This window comes from Sus scrofa, chromosome 9 (assembly GCF_054392235.1).
Source record: "Sus scrofa isolate SSC_HxYL_T2T_F1_AM1 chromosome 9, Sscrofa_HxYL_maternal_Yorkshire_Landrace_v2.0, whole genome shotgun sequence".
NCBI classification, from domain to species: domain Eukaryota; kingdom Metazoa; phylum Chordata; class Mammalia; order Artiodactyla; family Suidae; genus Sus; species Sus scrofa.
The window spans coordinates 97,407,375-97,420,554 of NC_139391.1; the positions used below are offsets into that span (position 1 = coordinate 97,407,375).

General features: G+C 38.8%; 1 protein-coding gene across 18 annotated transcripts in view; it reads left to right on the forward strand.

Annotated features, from left to right (window-relative positions):
* SLC25A40 (solute carrier family 25 member 40) overlaps positions 1–13,180 on the forward strand; it is a 44,765-nt gene that overhangs the window by 19,031 nt on the left and 12,554 nt on the right. For all 18 annotated transcript variants that reach the window (XR_014815990.1, XR_014815993.1, XR_014815988.1 and 15 more), the window contains 3 exons: positions 1,008–1,114; positions 8,494–8,561; positions 12,233–12,357. Coding sequence is in view for 7 of the 18 variants with exons in the window: in XM_021102526.2 (XP_020958185.1) it covers positions 1,008–1,114; positions 8,494–8,561; positions 12,233–12,357 (300 nt within the window). In the remaining 11 variants the exon portion in view is untranslated. The remainder of the gene's footprint in view (positions 1–1,007; positions 1,115–8,493; positions 8,562–12,232; positions 12,358–13,180) is intronic.

Below are 13,180 nucleotides of genomic sequence, written 5' to 3' on the forward strand. Positions count from 1 at the left end.
CTAGAGGAAGTTGTAATAAATTAGGACGGAGCTGATGAATGTCTGCGTTGAGCAGTATAAATACAGAGAAAGGGACAAAGCATAGCATTATTTACATTAGTTGAGAAAAAAATATTTTTCATAATCTGTTTTTTCAGTTGAGGTATAATTGATATATAATATTGTATTAGCTTTAGGTTACAGTATGATGATTTGCTATATATTGCAAAATGATTACTACAGTAAGTTTAGTCAGCATCTATCACCTCACAAAGTTAATAATTTTTTTTTTCTTATAATGGGATGTTTTAGGTTCTACTCCCTTAGCAACTTTTATATATTTATTTATTTATTGTCTTTTTAGGGCAGCACCTGCAGCTTATGGAGTTTCCCAAGCTAGGGGTTGAATCGGAGCTGTAGCCATTGGCCTACACCACAGCCACAGCAACGCCAGATCTGAGGCCCATCTGCGACCTATAGCACAGTTCATGGTGATGTCAGATCCTTAACCCAATGAGCGAGGCCAAGGATCAAATCTGTGTCCTCATGGATACTAGTCAGATTTGTTTTCCCCTGAGCCATGACGGGAACGCTGCAATTTTTAGATATATATTAGATTTCACAATATATTTTTGTCTGAATATTCCTTACTTACCACAGAGTTTTCTGCTGGTCACATAGAGAATACGTACCCCCCATTTTCTCTTTTTAAAATAGGTTTTCCTTCTCTATCTTCCTTCTCCATTCCCTCAGATAAACTAATTTATTTCTGTGTACATTTGCTGATTACAGTTCTGATAACATAATCCACTAATTTATTCATTTGCTTTCCACCACTGTGAGTTTAGAGCCCAGTGCTGTGTCATTAAGCAAATAAAATTATAATGTTTCATCCTAAAAGGTGAAAATAAGGTTGTGTCTTTTTTCATGATTTTCTAGCCTGCCCATTGTAACTTTGAGTTTGTTCATCTGTAAAAACAATACAGTTGCTCAAAGTACTCACTGACTTTTGGAACCTTCTTTGTTAGGAAAATGCTTTGTGTATAGTAATGGACTTATGGATCACCTATGTATCTGTGAAGAAGAAGGCAACAAAGCATGGTATAAGAAGCCAGGACGTTTCCAGGGAACGCTGGTAAAGAGATTATGTTATTTATGATCACAATATTCTTAAATTTACTGTTATGTGTGAAAGATTAATAATTGCTGGAGAGTAAAAAGTCCATCATGTAGTTAACACACTTATCCACAAGGAAGACATTGGAGTTCCTGTCGAGGCTCAGTGTATTGAACCCAACTAGTATCCACGAGGATGTGGGTTTGATCCCTGGCCTCGCTTAGTGGGTAGGGGATTAGGGTTGCCGTGAGCTGTGGTGTAGGTCCCAGATGTGGCTCGGACCCCATGTTGCTCTGGCTGTAGTGTAGGCCGGCAACTACAGCTCCAATTTGACCGCTAGTGTGGAAACTTCCATATGCCTCAGAGTCAGCCCTTAAAAGCAAAAAAAAAAAAAAAAAAAAAAAAAAAAAAAAAGGTAGACATTGAAGCAGGAAAAGGGAAGTATTTTCTCTGCTTCTAACTCTGTTAATTTTATTTTCTTCTATTCATGCTTTCTTATGTAGGAAAAAAAAAAGTAGATTTTAAAATACTTTTTATTTTGAGATACTTGTAGATCATATGTAATTTTAAGAAAAATGCACAAATAGACACCCATGTACCCTTTTCCCAGTTTTCCCCAGTGGTAACATGTGACAAGACAGGTACAATATGACCCAGTTTTGCCCAGTGGTAACATGTGACAATATGGATACCATATGACTACCAGGATATCGAGGTTGGTACAGTGGAGATACAGAACAACTCCATCACCACAAGGATCCTTCCTATGTCCCTTTTGTAGCCACACCCACTTCTTCACTCCTGGCAGCCTCTCCTAATGTGTTCTCCATTTATATAATTTTGTCATTTCAAGAATATTATATAAATGAAATCATAACATATATAACATTTTGGAATTGGCACGTTTCACTTAGCTTAATTATCTGAAGATTCATCCAAGTTGCTTGATGTGTCAGTAGTGTATTCCTTTTTATTACTCAGTAGTGTTCCATGGTATGGATGTACCACAGTTTGTTTTCTGGGAGTTTGGCTCTGAATAAAACTGCTCCCTATATGCATTCACAGGTTTTTGTGTGAGAGTAAGTGTAAGAAAGAACTACTCATTGTTTTGCTCTTTGAGTACTCTAATTACAACACTTCTGAACCAGATATGTGGGTCCCCCCCCATAGCAAGCAGTTCTCCAGTGGACACCAATTGGGTATTCTATGATTTAACTCAATTCTGACACTGTCTACATGGAGTTAGTGTCAGGACTGATCCCACTCAGACACCACTCAATCCAGGTTGTCACCTGTGTTCCTGATGGACTGGCTATAAATCGGAGGTTCCCATGACCCCCTTCTTGGGTTTGTTAATTTGCTAGAACAGCTCACAGAACTCAGGGAATCAGTTTACTTACCAGATTACCAGTTTATTACAAAAAGTTACAACTCAGGAACAGTGAGATAGATGCATAGGGCCAGACTTGGGGGCAGGGGTGTGGATCTTCCACGTACTCTGCAGGTATGTCACCCTTCTAGCACCTCCACATGTTCCCCAGCCTAGAAGCTTCCAAATCCCATACTTTAGAGATTTTTGTGGGGGTCTCGTTAAATAGACACAATTGAATACTTCACTGGGCATTGGTGCCTGATTCAACCTCCAGTTCCTCCTCCCTTCCCAAAGCCCCTGGATTTGGGGACTGCGGTAAAGTAAAAGGGTGGGATTGAAATTTCCAGTCCTTTAATCAAGTGATTGGTTCCCCCTTGCAACCAGCCCCTTCCTCTCTGGTTCTCTAGGGCCTTTCCAAAAATCATCTCAGTAGCATAAACAGGTGTGGTTCAAAGGGGCTTGTTATGAATAACACAAGACACTAATTTTACCTGTATTCTCTGGAGCTTTTTCAGGACTGAGAAAAAAAGAACAAAAATTATAACACATGATGCTTCCCTTACCCTTTATCAATCAGGAAATTAAAAGGGTTGTAGGAGCTGTGTGCCTGGAACCATGGATTAAGGCCAAAATGTATACCTCTTATTATAAATCGTAATATCACTGTAATTCTTCATTTCTCTGGGGTAAATGCCCAGGATTGCAGTTGCTGGGCCATATGCTAGTTGCATGTTTAGAGTCTAAGACACTGCTGACCTGTTTACTAGACTGGTAGTACCATTTCACATTCCCAGTGGCAGTGTGCATGACTTGATCTAATTTCTCTGCATCCTCACTAGTATTTGGTGTTGTCACTATTTTTCTTTTAGCAGTTAACATCATGGTGGTTTTAATTTGCATTTCCCTAGTGTCTAATGATGTTGAATATCTATTCATATGTTTATTAGCCATCAGTATATCCTTTTCAGTGAAATGGCTTTTCATGTCTTTTACCCATTTTCTAATTGAACTGTTTGTATTTTCACTGTTAAATTTTGAGCGCTCCTTAAATAACTTAGGTATTAGTCCTTTGTTGAATGTGTGGTCAATAAATATTTTTTCCCACTATCTAACCTGTCTTTTCATCCTTTTAAACAGGGTCTTTCATGGAGTAAAAGTTTTAAATTTTGATCAAGTCCATATTCCTTTTTAAATTAGTGTTTTCATTTTCTTTGAAGAAATACTCAGGAGTGAAATTGCTAGGTCATATGGTACTTCTATTTTATTTTTTTGTCTTTTTTTTTTTTTTTTTTGCTATTTCTTTGGGCCGCTTCCGTGGCATATGGAGGTTCCCAGGCTAGGAGTCTAATTGGAGCTGTAGCCACCGGCCTACGCCAGAGCCACAGCAACGCGGGATCCGAGCTGCGTCTCCAACCTACACCACGCCGGATCGTTAACCCACTGAGCAAGGGCAGGGACCGAACCTGCAACCTCATGGTTCCTAGTCGGATTCGTTAACCACTGCGCCACAACGGGAACTCCCTATTTTATTTTTTGATGCACCTTCCTGCTGTTTTCTGTTTTGGCCATACCAGTTTACATTCCCATTAGTAGTGCACAAGGGTTCCCTTTTCTCCACATCTTTGTCAACCCTTGTTATTTGCTGTCTTTTGGATAATAGCCTTTCTGACAGGTGGGAGGTGGTATCTCGTGGTTTTGGTTTGCATGTCTCTGATGATCAGTAATGTTGAGCATCTTTTCATGTGTCTTTTGGCCATCTGTATATCTTCTTTGGAAAATGTTTATTCAGATCTGCTGCCCATTTTTTAATCAGGTTTTTTTTTTTTTTAAATCTTGAGTTGTATGAGTTCTTTATTTTGGATAGTAACCCCTTATTGGATATATTGTTTGGAAATATCTTATTTAGTAGGTGGCCTTTTTGTGTTTTCAATAGGTTCTTTTGCTGTGAGAACATTTTAGTTTGATGTAGTTCCATTTGTTTATTTTTGCTTTTATTCCTTTGCCTGAGGAGACATCCAAAAGGATATTATAAAGACTGATGTCAAAGAGCTTACAGCCTATGTTTCCTTCTAGACATTTTTGTGGTTTCAGGTCATATTTAGGTCTTTAATCCATTTTGCATTTATTTCGTGTATGATATGAGAGGGTGGTTCAGTTTGATTTTTTTTTTTTTTTTTTTTGCTTTTCAGGGCCGCATTTTCGGCATATGGAATTCCCAGGCTAGGGGTTGAATTAGAGCTGCAGCTGCCGGCCTTCGCCACAGCCACAGCCGTAGGGGATGTGAGCCGCATCTGCAACCTACACCACAGCTCATGGCAAAGCCAGATCCTTAACCTACTGAGTGAGGACAGGGATCAAACCTGTATCCTCATGGATACTTGTCAAATTTGTTACTGCTGATGCACAATGGGAACTCCCCATTTTATTCTTTTTGATGTAATAATGAATGGGATTGTTTCCTTAATTTCTCTTTGAGTTTGTTATAGTGTGTAGAAACGCAATAGATTTCTGTATATTAATTTTGTATCCTACGACTTTGTACTATATTCATCGATGAGCTCAAGCAGTTTTTTTGTGGTGTCTTTAGAATTTCCTATGTATAATATCAAGTCATCTGCAAACAGTGGCAGTTTCACGTCTTCCTTTCCAATTTTGATACCTTTTATTTTTTTTTCTCGTCTGATTTTTCTGGCTAGGACTTCCAATACTGTGTTGAATAAAAGTGGTGAGAGTGGGCATCCTTGTGTTTTTCCTTATCTTAGTAGAAATGCTTTCTGCTTTTCACTGTTGAATATGATGTTAGCTGCGGTCTTGCCATATATGGTTTTTATTATGTTGAAGTAGATTCTGTCTCTCCCCATATACCCACTTTGCTAAGGGTTTTTATCATGAGTGGATGTTGAATTTTGTCATGGCTTTTTCTATATCTATTGAGATGAGCATATGATTAAAAAAAATTTTTTTTTTTTTTGTCTTTTGTCTTTTTTGCCGCACCCACGGCATATGAAGGTTCCCAGGCTAGGGGTCAATTTGGAACTACAGTTGCCGGCCTGTACCACAGCCCCAGCTGCGCCAGATCTGAGCCGTCTGTGACCTATACCACAGCTCACGGCAACATCAGATACTTAACCCACTGAGCGAGGCCAGGGATTGAACCCACAACCTCATGGTTCCTGGTCAGATTCGTTTCCACTGCATCACGACAGGAACTCCAAACTTTTTTTTTTTATTATAGTTGATTTACAGTGTGAACATATGATTTTTATTCTTCAGTTTGTTAGTGTGTATCATTGATTTGTAGATATTGAAAAATCCTGGAGTTCCCGTCATGGCTCGGTGGTTAATGAATCCAACCAGGAACCATAAGGTTACGGGTTCCATCCCTGGCTTTGCTCAGTGGGTTAAGGATCTGGCGTTGCCATGAGCTGTGGTGTAGGTTGCAGACACGGCTTGGATCCTGCGTTGCTGTGGCTCTGGCGTATGCCGGTGGCTACAGCTGTGATTCGACCCCTAGCCTGGGAACCTACATATGCCTGGGGAGTGGCCCTAGAAAAGACAAAAAGACAGAAAAAAAACAACAAAAAAAAGAAAAATTCTTACATCCCTGGGTTTAATCTCACTTAATCATGTTGAATGATCCCTTTTGATCATTGCTTATTATCTTGTTGAATTTGGTTTGCTAATATTTTGTTGTGGATTTTTGCATCTGTGTTCATCAGTGATATTGACCTGTCATTTTCTTTTTTTGTTATAGTTTGTCTGCTTTATTTGGCTTTGTCTGGTTTGGGTATCAGGGTGATGCTGGCCTTGTAGAATGAATTCAGAAGCATTCCTTCCTCTGCAGATTTTTGGAATAGTTTGAAAGGGATTAGTGTTAACTCTTCACTAAATGCTAGAATTCACCTGTGAAGCTATCTGGTCCTGGACTTTTGTTTGTTGGGAGTTTCCTTATTATTGATTTATTTCATTACTAGTAATTGGTCATATTTTCTATTTCTCCTGGGTCAGTCTTGAAAGATTATATACTTATGAATTTGTGCATTTTTTCTTGGTCATCCCTTTTGCTGGAGAGTAGTTGTTCATAGTAATTTCTTATGATCCTTTATATTTCTGTGGTGTCAGTTGTCATTTCTCTTTTCTCATTTCTAATTTTATTGATTTGGGCCCTTTCTCTTTTTTTCTTGATGAACCTAACTAAAGGTTTATCAATATGGTTTATCTTTTCAAAGAACCAGCTCTTAGTTTCATTGATTTTTCTCTAATTCTTTTACAACCAGCCTGTATCATAATAATTGAAATTTCTTATACAGCTATGATTGAGTCATGCTTTTTAAATCACTCTGTGAGTTTTTATCTCTTAATTGATGTGTTTAGACTATTTATTTTTAATGATATTAGGCATATATTAGAGCTTAAGCCTACCATGTCTTTCTTTTGGTATCTTTTTGTTCTGTTTTCAGTTTCTGTTTTGTTTTCCTGGCTTTTTATGCATTACTTGAAAAATTTTTAGAATTTCATTTTCACTTATAGGGTTTTTGTGTATATATTCCTTTGCTGAAATGTTCTAATTTTTCATTTGTTTTGGACATGTTTATAAATGGTCATTCATTCAGTGATTTTTTTTTATGTTGACTTTAAAATCTTTGTCAGATAATTCCAATTTCTGTCTTATCTCAGTGTTGGTGTCTGTTTATTGACTCTTTTCATTCAGTTGACATCTTCCTACTTCTTAAAATGATGAATGATTTTTGATTGAAACCAAGAAATTTTGAGTATTATAAAACTCTGAATATGATTTAAACAGTCTGTTTTAACTGATAAGTTCCATCTTCAACTCCAGTGACTCCTTGCTGTCTCCATTCTTCTGTGTGCCGAAAAATTAGTGAATTTTTCATTTCAGGTTTAGAATTATCATTTGGCTATTTTTTTATAGTAACTATTTCCTTGCTGGAATTTGAGATTTGTCCATTCATTATGCATACATCATCTTTTAAGTTCTTGAACATGTTTAGAATAGCTTCTTTAGAGTTCGTGTTTGGTGATTGCATCATCTTAATCGTATCAGTGTTTGTGGTTTTTTTTCCTCGGTATTGGCACATTTTCTTGTTTTTATATCTGTCGAGCTTTGGATGGTGAACGTTATGAAGAATGCATTGTAACGACTCTAGATTCTTTTATATTCTTCTGAAGAGTCAGTGTTGTTCTAGAAGGCAGTTAACTTTGGCCGGATTCATACTCAGGCGTCCCTGTGGTAGGCTGCAGCTGAAATTCCCACTGAGGCTTTAGGTGCTGGGTTTTTTTTTGTTGTTGTTGTTTGTTTGCTTGTTTGTGTTTCCAGAACTCTCTTGTCTTCTCCTGGGACTGTGTAATTTAGTGGTGAACCACATTTTGTGGCTGATGTTTTCTCAAATTTGGAGGCCTGTGTCCTCTGTTGCCTTTTTTTCAAGGATTTCCCTTCTAACATTCTGGTTAGTCTGCCAGCCTGAACTCTGTATTTGTTATCTCAAGCAAGTAAATGCACTGTTCCTTGACTCCCACAGACAGAATGTCGTAAACATGCAAACCTCACTTAGTGAACTTTGTGTCTTTTAACAGTAAACTTCCCTCTAGTTTCTGTTTGCTTTTGGTTCTTTTCCAGAGATTTCAAACATTGGGTTTAAATAATGTTTTCTAAGATTTCATAATTGGTCAGGAGAGTTAATCTGACAATTTTCTGCCATTCTTCCACTACTTTTTTTATAATAATCTCTAAAAAACATTGCTTTTAAACCCCATGCAGAACAATCAAAAGCTAAGTAATATAGATTTTATTCTGTAAGCAAGAAGTATCCAGAAAAGCTTTACCTGTGTTTGAAAGTTGAGAAAAATTTCTTTATTTTTAAAGAATGGACATACATAAATCTGAGTTTATATTTTAGAATTAAATTCTTGAAAAAATCAAATTTCCAATCAGTATCACTGTTAACTTTTTTGTATATCAGGTTCAAGTATATATTTTGATCATTTTTTTCTGTTATAATTTTAGGATGCCTTTTTGAAAATCATTCGAAATGAAGGCATTAAATCCCTGTGGAGCGGCCTTCCTCCTACCTTGTAAGTTGAAATTCAGTATTTTTCTTACTAGGTGATGGTCATTTTGTTTTGCCTGATAATCTGTCTGGTTGAACAAAATCACATTTTTCTTTAGAAAAAAAAATTTTTTATTAGTTGATTTACAGTGTACCAATTTCTGTTGTAGAGCAAAGTGACTCTGTCATAATATTCTTTACATTCTTTTTTTTTTTTTTTTGTCTTTTGTCTTTTTTGTTGTTGTTGTTGCTATTTCTTGGGCCGCTCCCGCGGCATATGGAGGTTCCCAGGCTAGGGGTTGAATCGGAGCTGTAGCCACCGGCCTACGCCAGAGCCACAGCAACGCGGGATCCGAGCCGCGTCTGCAACCTACACCACAGCTCACGGCAACGCTGGACCCTTAACCCACTGAGCAAGGGCAGGGACCGAACCCGCAACCTCATGGTTCCTAGTCGGATTCGTTAACCACTGCGCCATGACGGGAACTCCACATTCTTTTTTTGATATTCTTTTTCATCATGTCTATTCCAAGAAATTGGACATAGTTCCCCTATGCCATATACTAGGACCTGGTTGGTTATCTATTCTAAATGTCATACTGTTTTTTTGGCCAGTCACATGGCATATGGAAGTTACTGGGCTAGGATCAAATCAGAGCTGCAGCTGTGACCTGCAGCTGTGGTGTTACAGCTGCGTAACACCAGGTCCTTAACCCACTGTGCCAGGCCAAGGATCAAACCTGCTTATCTGCAGTGACCTGAGCTGTTGCAGTTAAATTCTTAACCTATTGAACGACAGCAGGAACTCCCAGTCCTGCTTTTTAGGGCTACACCTTTGGCTTATGGAAGTTCCCAGGCTAAGAGTCAAATTGGAGCTACAGCTGCCAGCCGCAGCAACAAGGGATCTGAGCTGTATCTACAGCCTACACCACAGCTCACGGCAATGCTGGATTCTTTACCCACTGATCAAGGCCAGGATGGAACGTGAGTCCTCATGGATACTAGTTGGGTTTGTTACCACTGAGCCATGATGAGAACTCCCCAATCATATATTTTTAATACTAGAACTTTTTCTAGAGCATTGTTTTGTGACTCTCACAATTACCCACACATTTGATGATCCCTGGAAGGATTTACAGGACATAAAGAAGGTTATATTCATGTCTATGGTTTATTGTAGCAGAAGGACACAAGGCAGAGTCAGTAAGGGAAAAAGGCACAACAGGAGTTAACCAGGTGAAGGTGTCCAGAGTCCTTCCTTATGACATTGCAGAGCACGTGCTTATTCTCCCAGCACTGAGCTGCAGTGGCACAGTCGGTGTCTACCTTACACAGCCTTGAGTCTCAGAGTCAACGGCTTGAATTGGGCATTGATGATGTAGGTATATGCTGTGTTCCTGATCAGCTATGATTACCAAAACTCCACCCTCCAAAAGGAAAGCAGGCATTTATCACAAATCACATCATTTGCACAAATCAACCTAGACAAGTTGGTTTAGTGCTCCAAAGAAAAACTTTATCATAGGGAGGAGTTCCCATCGTGGCGCAGTGGTTAATGAATCCAACTAGGAACCATGAGGTTGCGGGTTCGGTCCCTGCCCTTGCTCAGTGGGTTAAGGGTCCAGCGTTGCCATGAGCTGTGGTGTAGGTCGCAGACACAGCTCGGATCCCTCGTTGCTGTGGCTCTGGCGTAGGCCGGTGGCTACAGCTCCGATTCAACCCCTAGCCTGGGAACCTCCATATGCCTCGGGAGCGGCCCAAGAAATAGCAAAAAGACAAAAAAAAAAAGAAAAAAAAGAAAAACTTTATCATAGGGAATATTACAAGGGCTGAATTCCTTGGAGGTGACCAGAGCTTGAGCCTGCAAATAGGCCCTCCTGAAGATATCTGAGCAACTACGCCTGCTGTGTTACGCCTTTGGTGCCCAAGCATAATTTTTTTTTTCAATGTTCAGAAATTAAGAATTTAGTGTTATAGTTCCTGTCATGGCGCAGTGGAAATGAATCTGATTCAGAACCATGAGATTGCAGGTTCAACCCCTGGCCTCGCTCAGTGGGTTAAGGATCTTGCATTGCCATGAGCTGTGGTGTAGGTTGCAGACATGGCTTTGATCTGATGTTGCTGTGGCTGTGGTATAGGCTGGCAGCTGTAGCTCCAGTTGGACCCCTAGCCTGGGAACTTTGATATGCTGTGGGTGCGGCCCTAAAAAGCAAAAAAAAAAAAAAAAAGAAAAAAAAAGTGTTTATTTGATTTTTATTTTAATAAAATAATGAGAGGTATTGTGCTGTGTATGCTTTCCTTTTCTAGATAATTTAAATTCTGTACTGACTAGCTATTAAATGAGTTAATGTGACATGCTACTAAGGCTGAATATAAAATTCCCAACTAGTACTTTTCCTTTCCCTGCCTTGTTTCTTTCTAATTTATCTTTTTATGGAACAGCTTAGTAAAATTTGAGGCATATATTCTAAGCAGTGCCTAAAGTTATAAAGTTAGTGGTAGATCCAAGAGTAGTAATCCATCCTGTTCCCAAATTCTCATTCTCACTTTACTGTAGAACATTTGACAGTCTCACATGTGGTCTAATTGGTTAGACAGTAAACAGAGACTGGTTTCTTGTTGCATTAATATTTATGACCTGGAGTTCCCGTCGTGGCGCAGTGGTTAACGAATCCGACTAGGAACCATGAGGTTGCGGGTTCGGTCCCTGCCCTTGCTCAGTGGGTTAAGGGTCCGGCGTTGCCGTGAGCTGTGGTGTAGGTTGCAGACGCGGCTCAGATCCCATGTTGCTGTGGCTCTGGCGTAGGCCGGTGGCTACATCTCCGATTGGACCCCTAGCCTGGGAACCTCCATATGCCGCGGGAGCGGCCCAAAGAAATAGCCAAAAGACAAAAAAAAAAAAAAAAAAAAATTTATGACCTAACAGTACTTACATCTTTGTATTTAATAACTACCTCTTGATATTTTCATTTGAAAGAATAAATCATTGGAATGTCCTCAAAACTCTAGTGTGTATAATTCTGACAGAGTTAATTGTAATGTATTTTCTGTTATATGCAGGTCATCGTATATGGTCCATAGGTCAAAAGTATTTTACAGTTGTGCTTGTACTTTTTACTTTAGAGATTTTCATGTCATGGTAAGTGTAGTTGGGAAGGAAGACCAGAAACAAAATAAGTCAAGGAGATAGAAACTTGTCCTCATTTGTCTTTTACTATTTATGACCTCACTGGTGCTTTGTGACTTACCTTTTCAACTATACTTCTCAAATAGGTATCTGGAGAGCAGATAACTATTTTAGATCTTTTTGTTGCCTGCTAATTAACACACCAATTTTTTTTTTCCTTTTTTGGCCGCCCTGCAGCATGTGAAGTTCCCAGGTCAGGGATCAGATCTGAGCTGTCATTGTGACCTATGCTGCAGCCGCGGCAGTGCCGGATCCTTAACCCACTGTGCTGGGCTGGGGATTGAACCTGTCTCCCAGCACTCCAGAGGTGCTGCCATTCCCATTGCACTATAGTGGGAACTCCACTAAGAATTGTTTAAAGTAAAAGAAAAATTGATTTAATGGCTGATTTGTTGTGGTTTTTGGCTCATATAAAAAAGAGGAATTTTTGTATTTAATAATAATTTAAGAATATGTGTAAGCCTTTTGATAACGTTATACAAATCTTTTTATTTGTGTGTTTCTAACAGAGTGATGGCAGTTCCTGCCACAGTTATTTATTTTACCTGCTATGATCAATTAACTGCTCTTCTGAGATCTAAATTAGGAGAAAATGAAAGCAGCATACCAGTTGTTGCTGGAATTGTGGCCAGACGTAAGTAATAAATCTATTATATTTTTATTCTGATTTCTGCTTAAAGCTTCTTTTAAAATTTTGACATTTGTAGAGAATTTGTTTAAAATACAGAGTATTGTTAAAGATATATTTTGCATTGTAGTTTGTACTAATTCGTTAATATGTGTACTCTAGAAGTCATGTCATATGGTGATTGCCATCATAAGATGGGATCAGCCTGTCCCTATCAAATCTTGGACAGAGATTCCACACTTGAGATTCTAGATTTTAGGATAATATAAGATAGATGTCAAATTAATGTCAAAGTCTTTATTTTTTTTAGGACCGCACATGCAGCATATGGAAATTCTCAGGCTAGGGGTCAAATTGGAGCTGCAGCTGCCGGCCTACACCATAGCTATGGCAACATGGGATCCGAGTTGTGTCTGTGACCTACACCACAGCTCACAGCAGTGCCAGATCCTTAACCCACTAAGCGAGGCCAGGGATGGAACCCATGTCCTCAAGGATACTTGTTGGGTTTGTTACTGCTGAGCCATGGTGAGAACTTCCAATGTCAAAGTCTTAATCATTTTCCTTATAGACTTTGAGATGCCGAGTTTAATCAGAAGGAAATTTGTCTCTGTACAGAAAGACATTTTTCACTGTGCAGTAAAAGTGAGGTTTGTAGTAGTCCTGGTTGATGTATAATAGTTCTGAAACTGTTGTTGAAAGAGCTGAAACCAGAAAGAGTATGGTATGTGAAATACATTTATGAAGGAAAAAAATCTATGCCAGTATGTTGGCATCATTAGATAGTTGATTTTCAGGTTTGCAGACATTTCAGAATATGAATTTAAAA